Consider the following 20262-nt stretch of genomic DNA (forward strand, 5'->3'; position numbering starts at 1 on the left):
CAATGAGAAGGCGCCCTGTTGGCCTCCAGGCATCCCATCATGCTCGTGTGCTGCCGCACTCAGCGCTACGTCAGCACTGACACGAAACATGGCGGTGCCCGGAGCTGCAACACAGAGGCGGCGGCGGACTTCCATCTCGGTGACGGGAAGGATGTTCGTCGCGCTTCTCGCAGGGCTGCTGTGTCACAGCAGTGTCGCCCAAGTGACGATCACCGACAACGACGCGGTGGCAGACGCTGTCGCGAAGACACCGGACCCGGCGGATGCGGCTCCTCACCGCCGCTTTGAGTACAAGTACAGTTTTAAGGGGCCACATCTGGTCCAGCCGGATGGCAGGATCCCCTTCTGGATCCACATGGGCGGTAAATGCAGATGTCATGCACTTACTTTCCGGGCATGCAAAACCCACAGCGGCTTGTAACGGCTCTGAGCTAGCGGTGCTAACGTCAACATTGACCCCTTTAAACCTTCCCAGTTAATATGCATGTTTTGGGTAACTGTCAATGCCATTGAATGAGTTAAAGGACGAAGACATTCAACTCTAAAGTTGAAAACCTGATCAATTGCGTCACTAGCTTAACGCGACCCTTTGGATTGGCGTGTCATCCAGCTCTGGACTTCTGCACTGTGCAGCCTCCATTCATAAAATACTGATAACGTACCGTCTGATGTCGGTACATGAAAAGGGCAACGGTGTCATAAAGTCCCGTGTTTTTAAATTAAATATTTATAATATTTATTCAACCAAGAACACATCCCCATTTGCAATGTTGATTTGGCTGCAGACAGCTGAATACAACAAGGCATAATAAAAGCAAGACGTTATGTCTAAGAAATTATGGGTATGTGCATATGCAAATTAATTAATTAGGCATGTGTCACGTTATTTTTCCAACATAAGGGGTTTGTGTCTTTAAATAGTGCTTCTTATAGGCAAGTATAAACCAGCATTGCTAAAGGAGCCCTGACTTTGCTGCTTGTCTAAACAACAAAGACTATTGCGACATATTATTTAGTGATGTAATTTTGACGCTGCTGAATGATCAAAGTGCTGACTTGAGCCAGTCACAAAAAGGCCAATATCACCTATGACAAAAAGTCCCTCCCTCCTTCCAATATTGCCTTTACTTGTCTGGATCATTTCAGCGCGCTGTGACATGTCATGAGGAAAGGCATGAGGAACCTCATGTAATTGTAAAATGTGCTTAAAAGTGTATCGCTCGCATCTCTCCGGCAGATGCCATCCCCAGTGAGGACCAGGTGCGTATCGCGCCATCCCTCAAGAGTCAGCGGGGGTCTTTATGGTGCAAGAACAAGGCGTCTTTCAAAAATTGGGAGGCCGAGGTGACATTTCGGGTGTCCGGAAGAGGACGGATGGGAGCAGACGGCTTGGTAAGAAAAAGCTAATAGAGTCAAAGCTCACAGGGGCACTTTTATAGAGAAATTGGATCTCTTACTAGGGAACATTGACTTTATTCTCATGTCCTCCTTGACTATGTTTGCTCATTTTTATTTTCCACCAACTAGCATCAACGCTCCCCATTGGTTTGTCTCTATTCCGTTTTTTGTTACTATTTATCTTTGTTAATCTAATGAAACGGCACGCCAACAGTGCAAATTAATGAAGAAATATTTGTTTTAAGCGGAAAGTGAAAACAAATAGTAACTAAATTGCCGCTGTTATCCGAACCGATACTTGTTATCAGTACTCGCCTATCGCTACGAAAAAAATGACGTTGGTTCGTTTGTTCATTCATTCGATTCCAGAAAAGACTGTGCACTCACAAAGGTGGAGCTTTATCTTGAATTAAAGAGAACAAGTCTCTTCTTACAATAGCAGCATAAAGCAAGTTGGAAAGATGTTTAGCTAATTCAGAGATAGGAGCGGCGTGCTCAACTAGCCCAAAGGCAGCAGCTGCTTCTTCTGTGGTTGCCTTACAGGTTGTGTGAGAAATTAGAATACATCATCTGGCCTAAGGAGTTGATAATAAGTGTAGCGTGTAGGTACCTGCAGTAATTGCTGATTTATGGTTAAATTGTGTTGAAATGGTGTTTATACCAGTATGCGAGACCTCAATATTGGCCAAAAGTGTATCTTTCTTTATCTGGGGCAAAATTATGATATTTTGTTCTTTTTACAATTGTGTTCCTATCATAAAAACATAATTGTTGCATTTGTCTTAGCCAAACGCTTGAATTTTGTCTCATTTTGTATCGACAGGCCATCTGGTTCACCTCAGAGCAAGGCCTGCAGGGGCCCGTCTACGGCGCCGCTGACAAATGGAACGGAGTCGGGATTTTCTTTGACTCCTTCGACAATGACGGAAAGGTCAGTGTCAAGTCCACAGATTCGTTTCTTTTTTGTGTCTGAGTTGTAAAATAAAGGCAACATGTATAATAACAGAGCAAAGGTTGATTGATATTGCCCATAATCCAATTTTACTTCCCACAATTATCAAATATTAATTCCCTAACACGGTGATTTGATTAATTTAATGATTTACATTCTTTGCTTATCTCACCATCGTGACGAAACAAATAGTCAGAAGGTCAGGCTTGACCATGTTTAGGTAACAGGTTTGTGTGTGCATTTGTTCAAGATGAGCATGTTTTGTGTGCCCTCCAGAAAAACAACCCGGTTATCGTCGTAGTTGGAAACAACGGCAAACTTGTTTATGACCACAAAAAGTAAGTAAGCCCGTCCTTTGCCACCTCACATTTTTCACATTTGAGCAACTTTAAAGAAGATTAGGAAATATGATTATATTTGCTTGAAAGTAAATAATCCCCTATCTTTCCGTAATCTCCCGCAGACCAGTGAAATCTTGAAATCACTTTTTTTCCCCAAGCTGCCATTTTTCTTGGAATCTGTACTATTTTTTTTCACGTACAGTATTTAATCAAAACAGGTCACATGTACAGGAAAAATTTATGGTTGTATGCTAGCTATTGATGAACGAAATGTTCATAATTTAACAAGTGAATCTAGTTTTTTTATGTACCATGCTAAAAGTATGCTGTTGATGCTTTATGATCTTCCCATTTTTAGATGTTGCATCTACAATAAAGACCAGGCCAGGCCACGACTAACAAAAATCCTTGTCTGATTTTGTTGGCAGTGACGGCAGCACACAAGCGTTGGGGACGTGTTTGCGAGACTTCCGTAACAAACCGTATCCTGTCAGGGCCAAAGTGACGTACTACAAAAAGACGCTGACGGTACGCACCAGTGCAATTTTGGCTTATTGGTTACACCCACTTCCTCTAATGCTAATCCGACGTTGCTTGGCAGGTTATGATCAACAATGGATTCACTCCCGACGCAAACGACTTTGAGCTCTGCACCAAGGTGGAAGATATGATCATTCCTCCCGAGGGCTTCTTCGGTGTCTCGGCTGCCACTGGAGGATTAGCAGGTAATTCGATGGTGGAGCAAAAGCTTTCAAATTAGGCTTGTGAGTCAAGGTTGGCATTTAAAAGGAGTTTCATGCCAGGGTTGGTCTCTAATTACTGTGTTAGGGCTTCAAACAAGGGCAGAGGCTTGACCTAAAGCAAGTGTTTTCAAACAAGGGTTAGGTTTTCAAATGAAGCCTCAGTCAATTAGGGCTTCTAATTAGCGTTCATATTGTTTAAGAGCGCTAAGAAATTCATTCTAGCAATACTTATTCCGCATAACATTAATATCATTGTTTAGAATTGGATACCGTCCTGTTTTAATGCCACCATTTTATGTAATAATCATGTTTTTGTTTTTTTCCCATTACATTGTTTTTGCACCAGATGACCATGACGTCTTGTCCTTCTTGTTATTCCAACTCACGGAACCGGGCCAGACACCAGTAAGTTCCATTTGCTAGAACTTCTTTTCCGAATCCCACCACTTGTGTGCTAACAAATCAGTCCAAAGCCCCTTTTGAATTCATTGCAGCTTTTCTTTTTTTGACCATTTTTTGTGGGGTTTGTGGTTGCCCTCTTGAAGCCCCTACCAGAAGCGGAGATTCCCAAAGAAGACAAGGACAAGTACCAGGAGGAATTCCACAATTTCCAGCAAGAGCTTGACAAAAAGAAAGAGGAGTTCCAGAAAGAGCACCCCGACGTCCATGGAGAGCCAAGTTAGTACTGAGGAGGCTAACCACAATTTTGCTGTACATTTTTTTCTTTTATGACATGTGTGTAAATGTTGTGGAAAATGAGATCATTTCTGATTTGTTTGTTACCTGGATTTGTTTCTATGCAGTTGAAGAGTTGTACGAGAGTGTGAATGATCGAGAGATCCGTCAGGTGTTTGAGGGTCAGAACCGCATCCACCTGGAGATCAAGCAGCTCAACCGGCAGCTGGCCATGATATTGGACGAACAGCGCCGTTACGTGACCATCGTCACCGATGAGATCTCCAAGAGGGGATCCAACACTGGCTCTGGACAGGTGGGTCAATATTACAACCCACAGTTGGAAAAGCACTCCTTTATTTTCAGATTTTTTTTTTATGCCATCTGCGCCAACATTATACTTCTTTACCTTGTAAAATATATAATATATTTTTCCTCTTACGATATTTATCATATCATTCTTGTCACGTTACGACTTTTCTCATGGCTGAAGATTAAATAAATAAATACTTTTATAATATTCAGAAAAAAAGGTCTTTGTTGACGGCATAAAATATAATATTTTTTCTTGTAAAAAAGTAACTTAAAGTGTTGTTTTGTTAAATAGAAAATAAGGTTGCATTTGTTAAATCCTAAAATCTTTTGACGTTTTTTTTTTTTTATAAAATGACATCATCATTACTTGTTTTCATGTTGCCATTTCCTGCTTGTTTACGCTCAAATCACATTTTTAAACAATCGAAACAAAGTCAAACAATGTTATTTTTCCCAATGTTAGCTCCTCCTACCATGCTGTTGTTTATTTTAGCTGGACGTGGCGAACCAGCAGCTGGGCACTATTGCATCTTCTCAACAGGATCTGCTCAGGAACCTCAACGAGTTTAGGTGAGTCTCTTTTGTTTTTTAGCATCAGCTGAAAGGCAAAACAAAGAGAAAATCCGAGCAGTTAAACCCCGGGGAAGAATATTTAATCTCAGGCTGCGCACATCTCAGGTGTCTGACTGTCTGCCATGCTAATCCCAAGATCATGCTTTCATGACATCCATGCGAAAGTAAGTTTGTTTTTAAAGGTATGTGTACAAGGCATGATATGCGCAGTAATACCCACCCATAATCTTCTTAAACTTCTGGGGTCTTATACTACAAAAAAACAACCCCCAAAAGTCATTTTCTTGAATGAAAGTGAAAGCCTGCCTGATTAAAAAAAAAATCTATGATAATGTACATTATATGGTGAAGCTCTGGACGGCTGTGTTATTTATGTACCCAAACAGTTAAGAATATTTTAAATATTAGATCATGAAATATTGTATGTGCTTATTTGTGGTTGTTCACACCCTTTCAAATTAAAGCCTCAGCAAAAAGAAAGTATATTCGAGGGAAATTGAGTTGTACAATTACAAGAATAAAATGAATGTACTGCGACTACCATTTCTTTCCTTTTCAGCGTGGCCCTAATACTCCTTGGCAGAGCTTGTTATTTTAATGATTAAATAATGTCTCCTTTTTTGTGGCCGTCACTGTTTGATTGTGTCTTAATTTGAGCGTGCCATCTGCATGCCGAATTAATCACAATATTAAAGATTTCACTTTATGTAACATTAATCTGTGTCATGTATCATAAAAGAAGCAAGCTGTCCACGTGGCCTAAATCCCATGTACATACATGATTTAAAAAAACAAATTATGATCATTATAACATTGACCCACAACTCTCAGGTCGATCATTTGTTTGACGGCAGTAAAAGGCCAGTCCAGCCTCAAACGCACTAACTGATTTACGGCTTGTCGCTGGATTAGAAAATGCTCATAAATGGGTCACTAGATGAAGATTAGATGCCATCTTTATTAATAAACGCTCACTTACTTTCTCAAGGGAGATTTATTTTAATATATATGAAAACAAATTACATGTTGATTTGCAAAGAAAAGGCCACGTCTTAGCGCCGTATCAGATTAGATGTCTTTAAATACATCTGCCATACACGGACAGGCTCAACGTGGTCTGTACTCCAAATGATGCTCTGCAGGACTTCCTTTCGTTTGTCCATTTTTTTTTTAACCCTCTCCTAATCGTCTTAGATGTACTTTAAGATGATAAGCGAAAGTTACTGCTTTCTGCCTGCCTATAATCAACTGGAAGAAGTCTTTTTTTTCCCCTGATTTATTGTATGACTAAGGCGACCCAATGAAAATATCAGACTTTTTTTTCTTTCTTCAATAAATGCAATAAAATAGTATCAATGTGATTGACAATTTTGTAGTAACATTTTTTTTATGGTGGCTTAACTTTTGTTTACCTGTAGCACAACAACGTTTTACTGTAACACAAAAATCATTTTGGTAGCATAACTGACCGATCATAATCAACTTTTTTACAACTTCTTTAACTTTACTTTTTTTTCCCAGTAGCATAACAGCTTCTTTCTTGTACCGGTGCTTTATTTTCTTGCAGTACTACAACTTTTTTTCTTGTAATACACATTAAATGTGTCAATTATTGTTCAGACGCGCTAATTCTGTCTGCTAGCATCACAGCGAGTCGTTTCCTTAACCCATTCAGACCTTGTAATCTGATGTTGAAACATGTTTTTATAAGGGATTAATTTGGCAATCATGACCTGTTTTATCAGATGGTAATTTTCTGGTTTTCAAACTTTGGCTATACAGATCCCCTGGTGAATAGGGATTAAAAGATTAAACAAGGGACAAATTGTATCACTGTTGCAAAAAAAATAAAAAAATACAAAAATGGTGATACCCACCGTGGGTCGTGTTTGCCAACATGAAAATTAGACTCGCAGTCTGTTTTGGTATTTTGGTTTGCTTTTTGAGCGGCCTTAGAAAAACCTTTCTACCGCTTGCTATACTTTATCTAAATTAATATTCTTTTTTTTTTTCTTGACTTTCTTGACTCATAACTGATATTGTTTAAGCAATTTTACAATTTTCCTAATTCTCCTAATAAAGCTAATTTTTTCAAAAATTGTGACCATCATACTACGTTCTTATTTTTTTCTCGGCAGGAATGCCTTCTACGAATCTCTGAAGCAGATCGGCTCGGCCCAGCAACAACATCAGCAGCAGGGTGGCGGCGTGGCCACATACGAGAGCATTCAGCATTTCAACGATATCAAGGAGCACCTGCACTCAGTCAGACGCGACCTGGAGCACCTGGTACAACATGGCGCTCAGGTCAGAATGCAAAGTTAATGCTCATATTGTCGCGTCATTTGTCTTCTGCCCACTAATATGAGGACTCCTTGTAGAATCCTGGTGAGAAGGTCCAAAAGTGCCCCGAGCTTCCCGCCCTGCCTTCCTGCTTGTCTACCGTCCATTTCGTCATTTTCATTGTGGTCCAGTCAGTTCTATTCTTGTGTTATATCATGTACAAGTAAGTTCATGCTTATTATTTATCGCATAAATTCAAATTAAATGAGCTGCTAATTTCTCTTTTTTTTTCTGTGCTGCAGAAGCCAACAGGAAGCAGCAGCCAAGAAGTTTTTTTGATGCAGAAAAAATTTATCCAATGAATATGTAAATGAGGGAATGTCTATTTTAGGTGATCCCCCCTCCCTCCATGTTTTTTTTTTCTCTCCCAAGAGTTCCTAATTTATTGTACCTGAAAGGAAAATATGATTTATTTTTTGCTGAATTATCTCCACATTCTTAATTTGATCCTGTTTATAACGAGTGAGAAACAAAATTTAATCCTGACAGTATTTTTGCGTGGTCACATCTTTGGGGATTTTTCATTTTTGTTCCCGGAACCGTTGCTGACAAAAAAAGAAAAACCCTGTGTCTTTTTTAAATGTGCATTTTGTATGAATAAAGCTGAAAACCTGTTGAACACTTGACACTTGCGCTAAAACTGAAATACACACACATAAGCACAAATATTATCTTCATTGAAGACTAAATTATCTGCAAATCCAATTGTCTTTTATAAGCCAAACAAATATTTTGAAATGGGACGATTTTTTGCACTTAATTTAACAATGGCCAAAATGGAGCTAGCCTACTGTAGTTCTCAGTGGTTTATGTGCAATAATGATGATGGATGGAGAAGCCACAAATGCTCACTCTCTCCCACCTGTCAATCACCCTCAAACAACAGCGCGCCAGCACGACATGGAGAAAGGCTCTAGTGAGGATAAACGAGACCCGTAATCCTGCTTCTCTCGCAACTGCAACGCTGCACGTTCTCCGCTAATTCAATAAAGCGACCATCCCGGGTTACATCTCTGATTCTGTTTATAAAACGTCCTATTTGGTGCACATTCAATTAAAAAAACCAAAACGTGCATGCTCTCTGAAAGGTCTGCTTGATTCAAAAATAGATAGGAAACCGGCCATCTGTCTCTTAGCATAGTGGAGCCGTAGAGGATTTAATCCAGATTATGGCCGAAGCACACAACTTCGTGTATGTGTGTGTGTTGCTTGTCATCACTGCGTCCTTGGCTGTATAGACAGGCAGCAGGTTAGCTCGACAGCTACAGGGGAGCTAAGGGAACCGGAGAACAGAAACCAACCCAACTCACTTTCCTTGTTCCTCAGCCCCCGAAAAGACAACAAAAAATTCATCATGGCCTTCTTAATCAAGAGCATGATCGGAAACCCGCTTTCGGGAATGGGCCTGGGCGGCGGAGGAGACAAGGAAGAGGAGGCCACCCCATCGGACCCGGCCAAGGCGGCAGGCATGACACGAGAGGAGTACGAGGAGTACCAGAAACAAGTGGTAGAGGAGAAGTGAGTGCGGACCTCCATTTTGGATTAGTGCGGGTTGACCTTGAAAAATAAAATGCACATATAGATTTGAGTAATTACTTCACTTATGCTATTTTACAAGTTGTCACCTCTACAATTTAAGGATTTTTATACAAAATGTAAACATTAACCTTGTACAGGCTACATGTCCTGATCAATAATCTGCCTTAATCTGGCATTGTATTCGAGTTTTGTTGGAGTTCTGGATGACATTAGCCACCATGATTTGAGTAAACAGTCAAACTGGATTCAATGAAATGTCAATCAGTTGAAATACTTAATTTTACAATGTCGAGGATACATTGCACATAAATGCTGAACATGGATTAAAAATATGGTTTGTCATAGCATTCCATGGTAATTCATGAGAGGAGACATTTGTGCACAAGCATATCTTGGCAAAAAAACATCATTATAACTCTATTAGAATCAGTATTTTGAAAAATTGTTTGTGGGGAGGCGGGTTGGGGCGTGGGGGTGGTATTCCACAGCATGAACCAAATCCCGTCAACCCAAATTACATAACAGGATTTATCAGCCTCTCTTGTTTTTTTTGTTTTTTTTAACAATGGACAAACGGGAAAAATTAAAGTCAAAGTCTGCTTTATTGTCAATTTCTTCAAATGTCAAGGCAATATTATTCCAAATACCTTTACCTAAATTTCTCAAAAAATATGACACTTTGATCACAAATTTTAAGTTATTTTCTTTTATTTATCGTTATTGTTGTAATATATACTGACGATGCAGGTTACATGTTTTTGCATAATTTTCATAACAGCTCACTCAGTCCAGCGCTTAAAGAACAAACATGTTTTGTAAAAATACTCTTGAATGTTTTAAAAAAAGGTTGTTGTCTATGGATGTGTTTTGGTGATGTGCCCCTCCAGTCTGGTCTGATAATCCCAATGTTTAATTGGCTGAGGGAAAAGTACTCACCGAGAAGAAACTTTGCAGTCAAACCTGAGACAAGCAAGTTTACTTTTCTAGTTGGGCGGGACTACTAAACAATGTCATATGTCTCACGCGGCCAATGAGATTAATAATACTGCATTTGATCACATTCCATTAACCTTTGCATCATATTTTTCCAGAAAAAGAAACCCAAAACCATACCTATGTTTTGTCGCACTAGTGCTGCCTAGACACAAAATCCAGCTCCCGAAGCCAGGTTAATTTAGCAACATGAAATTTGGTAGGCATGTCTCACAGACAAGCCCACAAAATAAATTTAATTCATGCGGAGTAAGAATTAGGTTTCACCGATTTTGAACAATTGAATGTGTTTCAGGATGGAGAGAGATGCAGATTTCTTGCACAAGAAGGCCGAGAGGGCGACGCTGAGGGTGTGCCTCAGGGAAAAGTACAGGTTGCCTAAGGTAGGCGCAGTCAAGTAATCATCTTAATACTACAAATACAACAATGGAAGCCACCATTTTGTATAAAAGGGTTGCGTTTGAAGAATGAAAAGGTTTAGCGACACATGGACTTCATCAAGAGCATTGTTTTGAAATGTATACTTTTTTGTTGATTTGTAAATGTTATTGTGAAATATTTTGCCAATAGTTTCAAGTGTATAGTGTTATTAGGAAAAATGTATATTAAAAAATTCACTGAATTATACCAGCGCTAATAAATCTCAACTGCCAAATGAAAAAATTATTGCCAAATCTATTGCCAAATTTAGCAAACGTTAAGATTTTTTTTGTGATTTCCATACAACATCATATTTACTCTCTTCCGGCTGCGGATTGAGTTATGTTGTAGCTAATCAACTTAAAAAATAAATATCCAAAAGGAAATATCAGACACGCGTGAGATAAAATCATGAAATTTTGAGTTATAAATTTTGTGTTCATCAACAAGATGCTCCTTTATATGTCTAAATGATTACATCGGAACATGGTAGGGAATGATTGTGATAAGAAGAGGAGGTGCGAAGCGCGTCACCAGATTAGACAGGAAGGTGTTGACTTTTTGTGGAAGCCAAAAATCCACTGAGCTGAGATCCCAGGATCACTCGACATCAGCCCATGTGATTGGACTTCACCTACTGTATATTTTCCATACATTGGAAAAAAACGGGAATATTACTGAACATTTAGTCGGCATGGAGGGAGCACAAAAGGTATGTTATTTATAATTGGAATACAGCTTCCAATGAGCCATTTACAACAATCGTGAAACTCTATTTAAAAAGTGTGATTTTAATGCATGCTCTTGACCTTGTCCGCTATTGTGTGATGAAAAAAAATAATGGGCGCTCTGTGGCCTTTTATAGCACATTTATGTATAAATCTAATTATTCCGCTCTAATGATGTTTACATTGTACGCACAATAGCAAAGGCCACCGTGTCTTTATTGAGACTGATTTGCAGCATGGTAACAATAGTAGAGGCTTACAATAGATTCTTTTTTAGAAAGCATTGGGGGAAGGGTTAGTTGAAGAGGTAAATACTTTCACTGAATAACAGGAAGTTGTCGTCCATCTTATGGCATTAGCGTGTGACTCAGAGAACGTTATCTTTAGACTGCTGGCTGCAGATAATCCCCATCATCGGACCTTAAAGTCCAGTGATCCCGCCTGCACAGGCACGATCGACTAAAATTGATCGTTGGAACAAAATTATTGTATAGCTTTTATTTTGAAATCCAGCACGGTCATCTTAAATATCACACGAAAACGTATTTTGTAAATGTTGTGAAAAATCTCAGAATTTGGAATTACATGGCAGCCAAATGGGAAATCGGGGGTCAGCAGATGACAATCAATGGTGTGTATACTATCGGTAATTAAATTTTATGAGCGAAAGTGTTTTGGATTGTCAGAGCCATTCATATCAACTGCTTAGTCAAGAAATCGTCAAATTTCACATTTTTTGTTTTATAAAATAGCTCCGCTAAAAGAAAATGTTTTCTCCTCCCACTACTCCCACCCGCTTTTTACGCATAACGAAATCATTATAGAAATAACACGGATTAAGAAATATTCATCCACTTGTTTACAGCATATCTAATCTTCCGTTCAATCATTTCAATCTTCCAGTGTTTTCAGCACTTGCAGAAAAACATGTTAATCTGAGGAAAAGTTGTTTACCTTTATCATGGGAATTCCCTCGCATATTCACAAGGCCTGCGTATGCCCCACTGTTGCACTAAGTTTCACAAAAATGTGTTTAAATGAAAGTTCTTCTTGTGTAATTCCTCTAGAAACATCTGACGTGTAAATAACTAATTATGCCAGAGACAATCTGAATTGGATCATCATCTAATTCACAATGGAAACTAATAAAAACAATTTTCTAGTTGTCAAGTTAATTGTTGTTGGATGCAGAGCGAGCAGGACGAGAACATGATCGAGATGGCCGGTGATGACGTGGACGTGCCCGAGGAGCTACTCAAGATGGTGGACGAGGATGCTACCGAAGAAGAGGGCAAGGACTCCCTCATGGGCCAGATTCAGAACTTGCAGAACATGGACATGGACCAGCTGAAGGAGAAGGCGTCGGCCACCGTCACCGAGCTCAAGACCAAAGCCGAGGAAAAGTGCGCTGTCATGTGAGGAAACCACCAGCAAAAAGAAGACCGCTGTGCAAAAGCCACCATTGGATTTGTTGTTTTAGCGACACGATCGCAACCAATCAACAACTTCCACCAAGGTTGAAATGTTAACCCCAAAAGAGTGTTTGTCTTTCTACCCATTTGTTAACCAGCACACCACTTCCTGGTTACCATTACGATTCAATCATCAAAAAAACCCTTCCTGTATCTGCACCATTATTCGGATCCTCAGCAAAATGTGACGAAGGTTTTGTGGGATTTGTTTATGTTTTTAGCTTAGTCCTGCTAACTGTCCTAGTATTTACTTGATACGTTGTGTCCAAAATGATGACTATTTAGAACAACAAAGCTAGCCCAAAGACTTTTGCACGGTGCGCTATATTTGTATTTAAAGCACTGGGAAAACAAAATTCAATTTTTTGGTTGAATTTTAAGATAACAGCTAGCCTCCGTCATTGCAACACACCTAAAATCTAAATTGCCACTCAAAACTTAAGCATATGTCAAATATCGACCACCAAATTTAGTCATCAATATCAGGTGCCATGTGTTATCAATAGGCACCTTTTAGAAATGTCCTGACTTTCCATAAAGACTATTTTCCAAAATGTAGATTGTATTTTTGCCCCACTTCAAATTCCTTTGAATGGCGACATGACTTTCAATCTTTGTTTTTCTGTTTGCTGTGACAACCGAGAAGGTTGCCGAAGTCTCCTAAAAGCATGTTTACAGCCTGTTGACAGAGTTTTTTGACCTCCCTTACACAATGTTCATGCTAGGTTGTTGGTGTTTTTTTTTTTGTGGTTTTTGAGCTAATTGAGACTTTTAGCGTTTCAACCTGTTGACGCAAAAAAGGCACTTGTTTGCCCACAGTCATCTCGAAACACACGGTATACGGCAGTGCAATAAATAATGTACATATGAAGGTGCAGATCAAATAAAGATGTGTATTATGCAGTATTTATGTGCATATCGGCTGCTTTATTATTTCCATTGTCTCTCTATGCAGACACTGACTAAACATTGTCTAAACATTGCGATGAAAAAAAGCTGAATGTCACTTCGATGATAATTGTCATATGCGGTGTCTTGATTTTTAAACGGTTCAGACATCATCTATTTTCTACTATTCTTATTTTACATGGAGCAAAAAATTACAAAAAAATAAGAACTGATGATCGTTACTTTGTTTTAAGGAATAGGGACTACTACGGAGTAAATATTGTGATGCGATGTGGATGGGCTTTTCCCCCCGTTATTTCCATTATTACTTAATCGTGGCATTTGTATAAGTCAATTAAGGGATGCTAAAACAATCACGATTGCGTTACGTTTGAGTCAATGTGACGGGATCACATTTCAAATCCTTTATTGGATTTTGAAATGCATTCAAGAGACAGCTCCACAGACACTAAAGATGATCAAAGTAGAAGCGATTAATACCTGGTGGAGGGATGGTTTTAATTCAATTGGGCGTTATCCAAACACTTGTCAACGAGGGGACGATTAGGGGTTGGTTGTGATCGAGGGCGGGGCTGTGGGTTTGGGGTGACGAGGGGAGGTTACACGGTCATCAGTTAAGAGTTTCACAGCGGTCCAAGTTTGAGCGGCTGTGGATTTGCAGTCTGCAGATTAACATCTAATAGGATCACAGAGGCCCGGTTTGTCGGACAGGCCCTCCCCACTCCATCCATCCAGCTATGTGTGTTATTATTCTTAATGGACGTGTGACCTGTGACTCCTCAAAGCTCTACATAGCAATGTTTATGAAATGATCAATCACGTAAGATAAACACACAAATATTCCCTGGGCATAATATTAGGCACAATCTAATGCAGGGTTTGGAAAACATGCATTATTAGTCAATATTACGATAATTCCTGGTGTTTGTGTTATTTTGGATGGTGGGAACTAATTAGGCATCAGAATTTAGATGGAGGGGAGGATGGGTTGGTTGGTTGGTTGGTTGGTTGGTTGGTTGGTTGGTTGGTTGGTTGGTTGGTTGGTTGGTTGGTTGGTTGGTTGGTTGGTTGGTTGGTTGGTTGGTTGGTTGGTTGGTTGGGTTGGGTTGGTTGGGTTGGGTTGGGTTGGGTTGGGTTGGGTTGGGTTGGGTTGGATGGATGCATGGACGGACGGATGGATAGTGTGAATAGTGTATCAAAAGTGTGAATCGGAGTATGAGCGTCCTTACAAACTGGACAAATCCAGATTTGAAAATCTTACCTGAAGTGTTGCCAGAAGACTAGAAGCTGTTATCGCGGTCATATTTTCTTCCATTTTCACTTGAGTGAGTCAACAGATGTCAATTATCCTGCAAGATAAGGGGTAAATAAATAAAAGCACCAAAAAGGAAGTCGTGCATTGACCCTGTGGTGTTAATTAGCATCTCTTTCCCCCTCCTTCTCTCACAGGCCCACAAAGGATGAGGTCACCTTGTGCAATTAGGAAAAGCTAAATAGTTTTAGGGGGGGGTTAACTCTTTTGAGCAACATCATGTAATCCCCCTTTAAGCGGGATTACCACACTGCTGTCAATCTTTGTTTGCTCCTAAATGGTTATCGCTGAAAATTGTCTTTATTGTGTGGTTCCCGACCGGGGGGACCGACCCCGCACTTAAAATGTAGGCTTCTTTAATGGATCAGAAGGGAAAAATTAAAGCTATTCCTGCACTACAGAGGGACATGCAGCCCATTGACCAGAAATGACACTGGCGCACCAGGTCATTTTTAGTCCAAATCAAAGTTACAAGCAGCAACAGATGAGAGGGTGCACAACATTTAGGACTCCAAAATGAATCAGAGCATCAGGAGCATCATTGGACACTTTTGCTGTGATTGGATATTTGAATTGCAGGTCAAAAATATGCCAATATACCAATATAGTTCATAGTGTATATTTTACAATAAAACTTAACTATATTCATCATTTCATTTGTACATGTGGCTAAAAAGCAAAGTGTGTAGCGTCTTGGTCACCAATAGGAATGAAGCAATAGCCTCTCAAGTATCCACATTCTCTCCTTTGTGCCCATTTACTCTCTTTGCATTGTTATAGGTACATTACAGCAGCTGGCACAATCCACTTCCTGACAATCACGCCATGTGGTTTGCAGATCAATAAAAAAAAAAAAAAATAGTATAGTATGTGATCGACTATCAACTGGCAGCCCACGGGCAAAACCGCCGAATCGTCCAATCCAGCCCGTGACTGGATTCTATAATTACTATGAAGATGAAAGAGAAAATATCTTGTGGTCGACACTAAAGCAATTGCCTGACTCAAATGCTCAAAATGCCTTAAGTTTTGTAATGACGTGACAAGAAATATATAAACAATGAAGGTTACGTAATATGCCAACATTTCATTTTCATTTAATTATTATTTGAGGTTCCAGCCCCTAAGGTAACTGTCCGGTAAAATTCTATCCCTCTGACAAATATAGTTGGTGCCCCCTGCAGTACAGTATGTGACACCTCAAAATGTTTCTCAATAAAAACATCAGCATTTTTTTTGTTGTTGCACTTGCAATGTTCATAACACATTAGAGGGTGAAAACGGCCCCTAAAAACCAAACTGTCAGACTTTTTGTCATTTTTCCAAATATGATGCATTATTGCTATTGGTAGGGGATAACAGCCAAGACCAATATTTGGATGAAAATATTAAGCTGGCAATCCTGGCAAGAAATCTTGTAATTATGATTTTGTTGTACCTTAATCTTAATCTTCCTTCTTTTTTCCCCCGCTCTTAGACTGACATGAAAATGACATCTGGAGGAGTGGGAAGATGGTTTTAAGATTGATGTAAGTAGGTTTTACACGTGCTACACATTTGCCCCCCCCCCCTAGAATCCGGGACGTCCCCTCTGTGACGTCAGAAAAGCAAGCAGGTGGGGGGAAAGGGGGGGCATTAGTTTAAAAGCCGAGGATGCTGCAGGCACCAATCATGCCATCTTTGTGCGTCCTTGCCGACCCATGTGGCTGATTGGCCCACCTTTCCAGAGGAGGAAGAGGATGATGGCTATGATGATGATGGACGAGCGACTGCATCAGTCCCCAACCGCGCGCACCCTCCTGCAGCAGCAGCATGCGGGCAACCCGGCCAGGGTGCACAGCATCGAGGCCATCCTGGGCTTCAAGGAGGACCTCCTGTTCCACAAGTCAGGCGCTTGCAGCCTGCCAGCCAATGGAGGCGGCAAACACGCGCAAGAGCGCCACGCTCAACAAATTCATAAGAGTCATTTCGCTGAAAGTTTGGACGGTACGTTGAATTTCATTTTGTCTTGTTAAAACGTTGTTAGAGTTATTCTTTGTAGTGGTTGTTGTTCAATCGAACTTTGTTTCATCCAAACAGATCCAGAGTTTCATTTTATTTTGCGTATCTTTGTTGGATTTATATTTTAATGTCTTGGGTTTAGATTTAATATCTTGTTTTTCAATTTTAATAAATGTATTTTCTTTTTAAATTTGAATTTGAGTTGTACACTTTATTTTAGTTTTGTTATATTATTTAATTTTATCTTTATGTGATCCCAAATTTTATACCATTTCAGCACTTATATTTGTTGAGTTACAGTATATTTTGAAGATAATTTTTAGTTTATCTCTAAACTTTATTTGCATGCTTTTAGTTTCATTTCAATTCATTATAATGTGAATTTTACTTTTGATAACATTTTACTTAACTTTGACAATGTATTTGATTGTTTTCATTCAACTGATTTATTAATATTCGTTGTAGTGAAATTAACCAATGCTAAAGATTCATGTCTATGCAATTTGTCTTATTTTGTAATTGTTTAGTTGAGCTATATTTCATTTTATTATTTCTTATTAGTTTTAATTCAACTTGAGCCATATTCCTCCTTTCCGTCCTCACAAAAAAAAAAAGGATAATGACGAATTCTAACAACGTTTTTTGTTGGGTTTTTTTGCAGGCATGTGCTGCCCGAGTGTTCCCGGTGTTGCTGGTGACGTTCCGCCTTGTCCGGACTCGCCCGATCGGGACGGCTGCAAGTTGTCGGACGACGAGAACCCGAAGAAGAAGCACCGCCGCAACCGGACAACGTTCACCACTTTCCAGCTGCACGAACTGGAGCGAGCCTTCGAGAAGTCCCACTACCCGGACGTGTACAGCCGAGAGGAGCTGGCCCTCAAAGTCAACCTGCCCGAGGTCCGCGTACAGGTAGTTATGGGAAAATTTTACAATTGTTTTTAATCAAAGAACTGCCAGTATTCTTATAACGTTACGGTCGGGAATGCATCCCGAAAAATATGATCAACACTACAACTTTATCATTCTCCCCTTAACAACGTCAACAAAGTTTTATTTTAGTACTTCGTTAAGTATTTAAAGCAGGCGTCAGCAACGTGATTGCAACCATCGACCACGAGTTAGTCTGCGTCTGTTCTAAAATGTTGCTATTTATAGTTTTTCTGTTTCCTAATTGCCGAGAAATCATGCGTCTTCACATAGTATTGTTAAAGGTAATTTGAGCAAATCTGAAAATTACTGTGTATCAAACCGATTGATCAGTTAAAAGTTAAAAAAAAAAAAAGTTAGGCACGACGTGGGAAACTTTATGACAATATCCTTATATTGGTTTGAAAAACTGTCTACAGTGTTATGCATAATAATAATCATCATCATATAAACATCTATTTTTTAAAAGGTCTTTAAAAACGAATAATAAGGTTTATAATTGACACTGAAGTACTCATTTAAAGGGTTCAGTGGTGGACTTACGTGAAACATTAAAAAAACAAAGAAACAGCTCTATGATGAACCTACATGAGGATTATTGATACAGCTCATTATATTGCATCGGTGTACCTAATATTTTGGACCCTTCAAAAGGATGAATACAGTTGCACTGAACTCTCTGTGGCTGCTCTCAGGTTTGGTTCCAGAACCGCAGAGCCAAGTGGCGTCGTCAGGAAAAACTGGAAGTGAACTCCATCAAGCTCCAGGAGAACACCGGTACCCCCTCCTTGCTCTCCTTCGGCCGCCCCCACGCCACGGGTTCCCTGGACCCCTGGTTGGCCTCGCCAATCGGGGCCTCCGCCACCCTACATTCGCTCCCGGGCTTCATAGGAGGAGGCGGCGCCTATACCGGCTCACCTCCCCCCTCCGTGCCACCCTCCTTCTTCAATGCCCCCACCCTGGGGCAGACCACCCACTTGCCCCGCATGGGCTCCATGTGCCCGCCGCCGCTGTCGGTCTACCAGTGCTCGTCAGACCCGAGGAACTCCAGCATTGCCTCATTGAGGATGAAGGCCAAAGAACACATTCAATCTATTGGCAAGACGTGGTGATGGATAAGACTGCTGCGTCTTTGGGGAACCTGGAGGGATTGGAAGGCTGACGTTGCTATGGCAACAACCTGACGGGCACAAACTTTGAAAAAACTTTTTGGAGCTCTCATACATCTGTTCTTTCAATTTCATTCTTACCTGTTACAACAAGCATTATGTATTTATTTGATACTTTACTTTTAAAGAAAATTTAGTTTTTGGTGTAAAATCCACCTGATGTGAATAGTTTCAAGACAATAATCTTTATATGTAAAAACAAAATAACAAAGGAGAACATCCAAGGCTGAAAACAATCCATTCCAGGATGCTGACTGACGCTCCATTTGTTTGGATTTTGTAACTATTTTACCCTTAGGAAATACATTGGCACCTTGAAATTAATTATTCATATTTTCTCCTACCTGAAATAAATGAAAATACCATCAATTCGTTCCAGTATCCCCCACAAAACAAAATTGTTTGGCTTTTTTTAAGGAAAAATAGCACTATAAAAATGTACTTTACAAAAATCACACATTTGACAGCTTTGCAGGTTTTCTAAGCATATTTCTAACAGTTGATAATAATGCTCTACAACCTGAGATTGGTAAGAGTAAAACTATATCTCTTCACTGAATTAACTGAACTCTGAACTGTTTTAGGGCACAGAAAAGATTGCAGCAACGCTAAATAGAAGAGCAAAGCATAAACTGTCCAATGCTGATGACCTCAAGTGTGTCTGACTGATACCTGAAACAAAATAGAAAGTGACTCATGGGACATCTTGTTGGTCATTTCACGAATAAATTCAAAACTTAGCAGCCTATGTTGCTACTGTCATTCAGTTTGTGAATTCATATTAGGAAGATAGTTTAAGTGCCCCCTAGCGGTGATGTACTATAATAATGAAATCCAATTTGATTGATAAAAAGTTACGTTTTTTTTTATATATATATATTTCAATATGTAGATAACTGGCAAAAAAATACCTTTTGATAAATTTCAGCAACATCAACACGCAAAATAAACACTGAGGGTTTTTCTTACACCTAAATCAGCTTAACCTGGCTGACTTCCTCCTGGCCCCTCAGAGAATGACTTGTTTCCTCCTCATTAACCCCCGTAAATGTTATCCCATTCGTCGGCGGGATTACAAGCGTAATCATGGGGTGAAAGTGGCTTGTTGCCCCTTTTGTTCACCAATCAGCCATGAAGCAAATGAGGGATAAGGACACAAGAGGAAACTTTTCCTTTTGGCATTAAGAGGGAGGACGTGTGCAACCAACTTGTTGCAATTAGCACCCACCATTGTCTGAAAACTAAGAGGGCCCAAAACATTCACCGTCAATGTGTACCCTACTGTTTTTTTACATGCTGTGTTGAGAGAGAGATCGCAAGAGAGGGATAGTTTCTTTTACCTGATGTGAAAGCATGCTGTATATTTTACTTAAATGTTTCCTCACACATGATAACTTGCTTTAATGTTCTATTTTTACTATTAAATTTTTACCTTGAATGCTCCAAGTGATT

The 20262-nt window shown here is 39.7% G+C and overlaps 3 protein-coding genes and 1 long non-coding RNA gene across 6 annotated transcripts in view; 3 read left to right on the forward strand and 1 right to left on the reverse strand.

Annotated features, from left to right (window-relative positions):
• Nucleotides 1-20262, reverse strand: part of LOC148389831 (uncharacterized) — a 76651-nt gene that overhangs the window by 28490 nt on the left and 27899 nt on the right. Inside the window, exons 6-7 of the long non-coding RNA XR_015861712.1 lie at nucleotides 14663-14750; nucleotides 4898-5022 (exon numbers count right to left, since the gene is read on the reverse strand). This is a non-coding gene — a long non-coding RNA (uncharacterized LOC148389831). The remainder of the gene's footprint in view (nucleotides 1-4897; nucleotides 5023-14662; nucleotides 14751-20262) is intronic.
• Nucleotides 45-7966, forward strand: lman1 (lectin, mannose-binding, 1). The gene is made up of 13 exons (XM_088392045.1): nucleotides 45-362; nucleotides 1238-1392; nucleotides 2222-2329; nucleotides 2627-2688; nucleotides 3120-3219; nucleotides 3293-3416; nucleotides 3781-3839; nucleotides 3980-4112; nucleotides 4238-4425; nucleotides 4918-4994; nucleotides 7136-7304; nucleotides 7379-7503; nucleotides 7583-7966. The coding sequence occupies exons 1-13, from the start codon at nucleotides 89-91 to the stop codon at nucleotides 7617-7619; spliced, it is 1611 nt and encodes a 536-aa protein (XP_088248171.1). The 5' UTR covers nucleotides 45-88; the 3' UTR covers nucleotides 7620-7966.
• cplx4a (complexin 4a) lies at nucleotides 8527-13398 on the forward strand. Of its 2 annotated transcripts, XM_088392060.1 has the most exons (3): nucleotides 8527-8858; nucleotides 10168-10255; nucleotides 12212-13398. In XM_088392060.1, the coding sequence occupies exons 1-3, from the start codon at nucleotides 8695-8697 to the stop codon at nucleotides 12437-12439; spliced, it is 480 nt and encodes a 159-aa protein (XP_088248186.1). In that variant the 5' UTR covers nucleotides 8527-8694; the 3' UTR covers nucleotides 12440-13398. The 2 variants fall into 2 exon arrangements, with proteins under 2 accessions (XP_088248186.1, XP_088248187.1); XM_088392061.1 differs by lacking the exons at nucleotides 8527-8858; nucleotides 10168-10255 and adding an exon at nucleotides 10292-11004.
• On the forward strand, nucleotides 16375-19558 carry rax (retina and anterior neural fold homeobox). 2 transcript variants are annotated; one of them, XM_088392047.1, is made up of 3 exons: nucleotides 16375-16699; nucleotides 17376-17623; nucleotides 18337-19558. In XM_088392047.1, the coding sequence occupies exons 1-3, from the start codon at nucleotides 16414-16416 to the stop codon at nucleotides 18751-18753; spliced, it is 951 nt and encodes a 316-aa protein (XP_088248173.1). In that variant the 5' UTR covers nucleotides 16375-16413; the 3' UTR covers nucleotides 18754-19558. The 2 variants fall into 2 exon arrangements, with proteins under 2 accessions (XP_088248173.1, XP_088248174.1); XM_088392048.1 differs by having other exon boundaries at nucleotides 17376-17611.

The sequence above is a fragment of the Syngnathus floridae genome, chromosome 12 (assembly GCF_059516105.1).
Source record: "Syngnathus floridae isolate MCC-2025c chromosome 12, RoL_Sflo_1.0, whole genome shotgun sequence".
In the NCBI taxonomy this organism is placed as follows: Eukaryota; Metazoa; Chordata; class Actinopteri; order Syngnathiformes; family Syngnathidae; genus Syngnathus; species Syngnathus floridae.

What these genes read in the sequence shown, in the direction of transcription:
- lman1 (XM_088392045.1), top strand. Translation starts at nt 89, where the DNA reads ATGGCGGTGCCCGGAGCTGCAACACAGAGGCGGCGGCGGACTTCCATC. An exon ending in CCAACACTGGCTCTGGACAG is followed by an intron (nt 4,426 to 4,917) that starts GTGGGTCAATAT and finishes TGTTTATTTTAG; the next exon opens with CTGGACGTGGCGAACCAGCA. An exon ending in TGGTACAACATGGCGCTCAG is followed by an intron (nt 7,305 to 7,378) that starts GTCAGAATGCAA and finishes GACTCCTTGTAG; the next exon opens with AATCCTGGTGAGAAGGTCCA.
- cplx4a (XM_088392060.1), top strand. Translation starts at nt 8,695, where the DNA reads ATGGCCTTCTTAATCAAGAGCATGATCGGAAACCCGCTTTCGGGAATG. An exon ending in AAACAAGTGGTAGAGGAGAA is followed by an intron (nt 8,859 to 10,167) that starts GTGAGTGCGGAC and finishes AATGTGTTTCAG; the next exon opens with GATGGAGAGAGATGCAGATT. An exon ending in AAAAGTACAGGTTGCCTAAG is followed by an intron (nt 10,256 to 12,211) that starts GTAGGCGCAGTC and finishes TGTTGGATGCAG; the next exon opens with AGCGAGCAGGACGAGAACAT.
- rax (XM_088392047.1), top strand. Translation starts at nt 16,414, where the DNA reads ATGTGGCTGATTGGCCCACCTTTCCAGAGGAGGAAGAGGATGATGGCT. An exon ending in TTTCGCTGAAAGTTTGGACG is followed by an intron (nt 16,700 to 17,375) that starts GTACGTTGAATT and finishes GTTTTTTTGCAG; the next exon opens with GCATGTGCTGCCCGAGTGTT. An exon ending in TGCCCGAGGTCCGCGTACAG is followed by an intron (nt 17,624 to 18,336) that starts GTAGTTATGGGA and finishes GGCTGCTCTCAG; the next exon opens with GTTTGGTTCCAGAACCGCAG.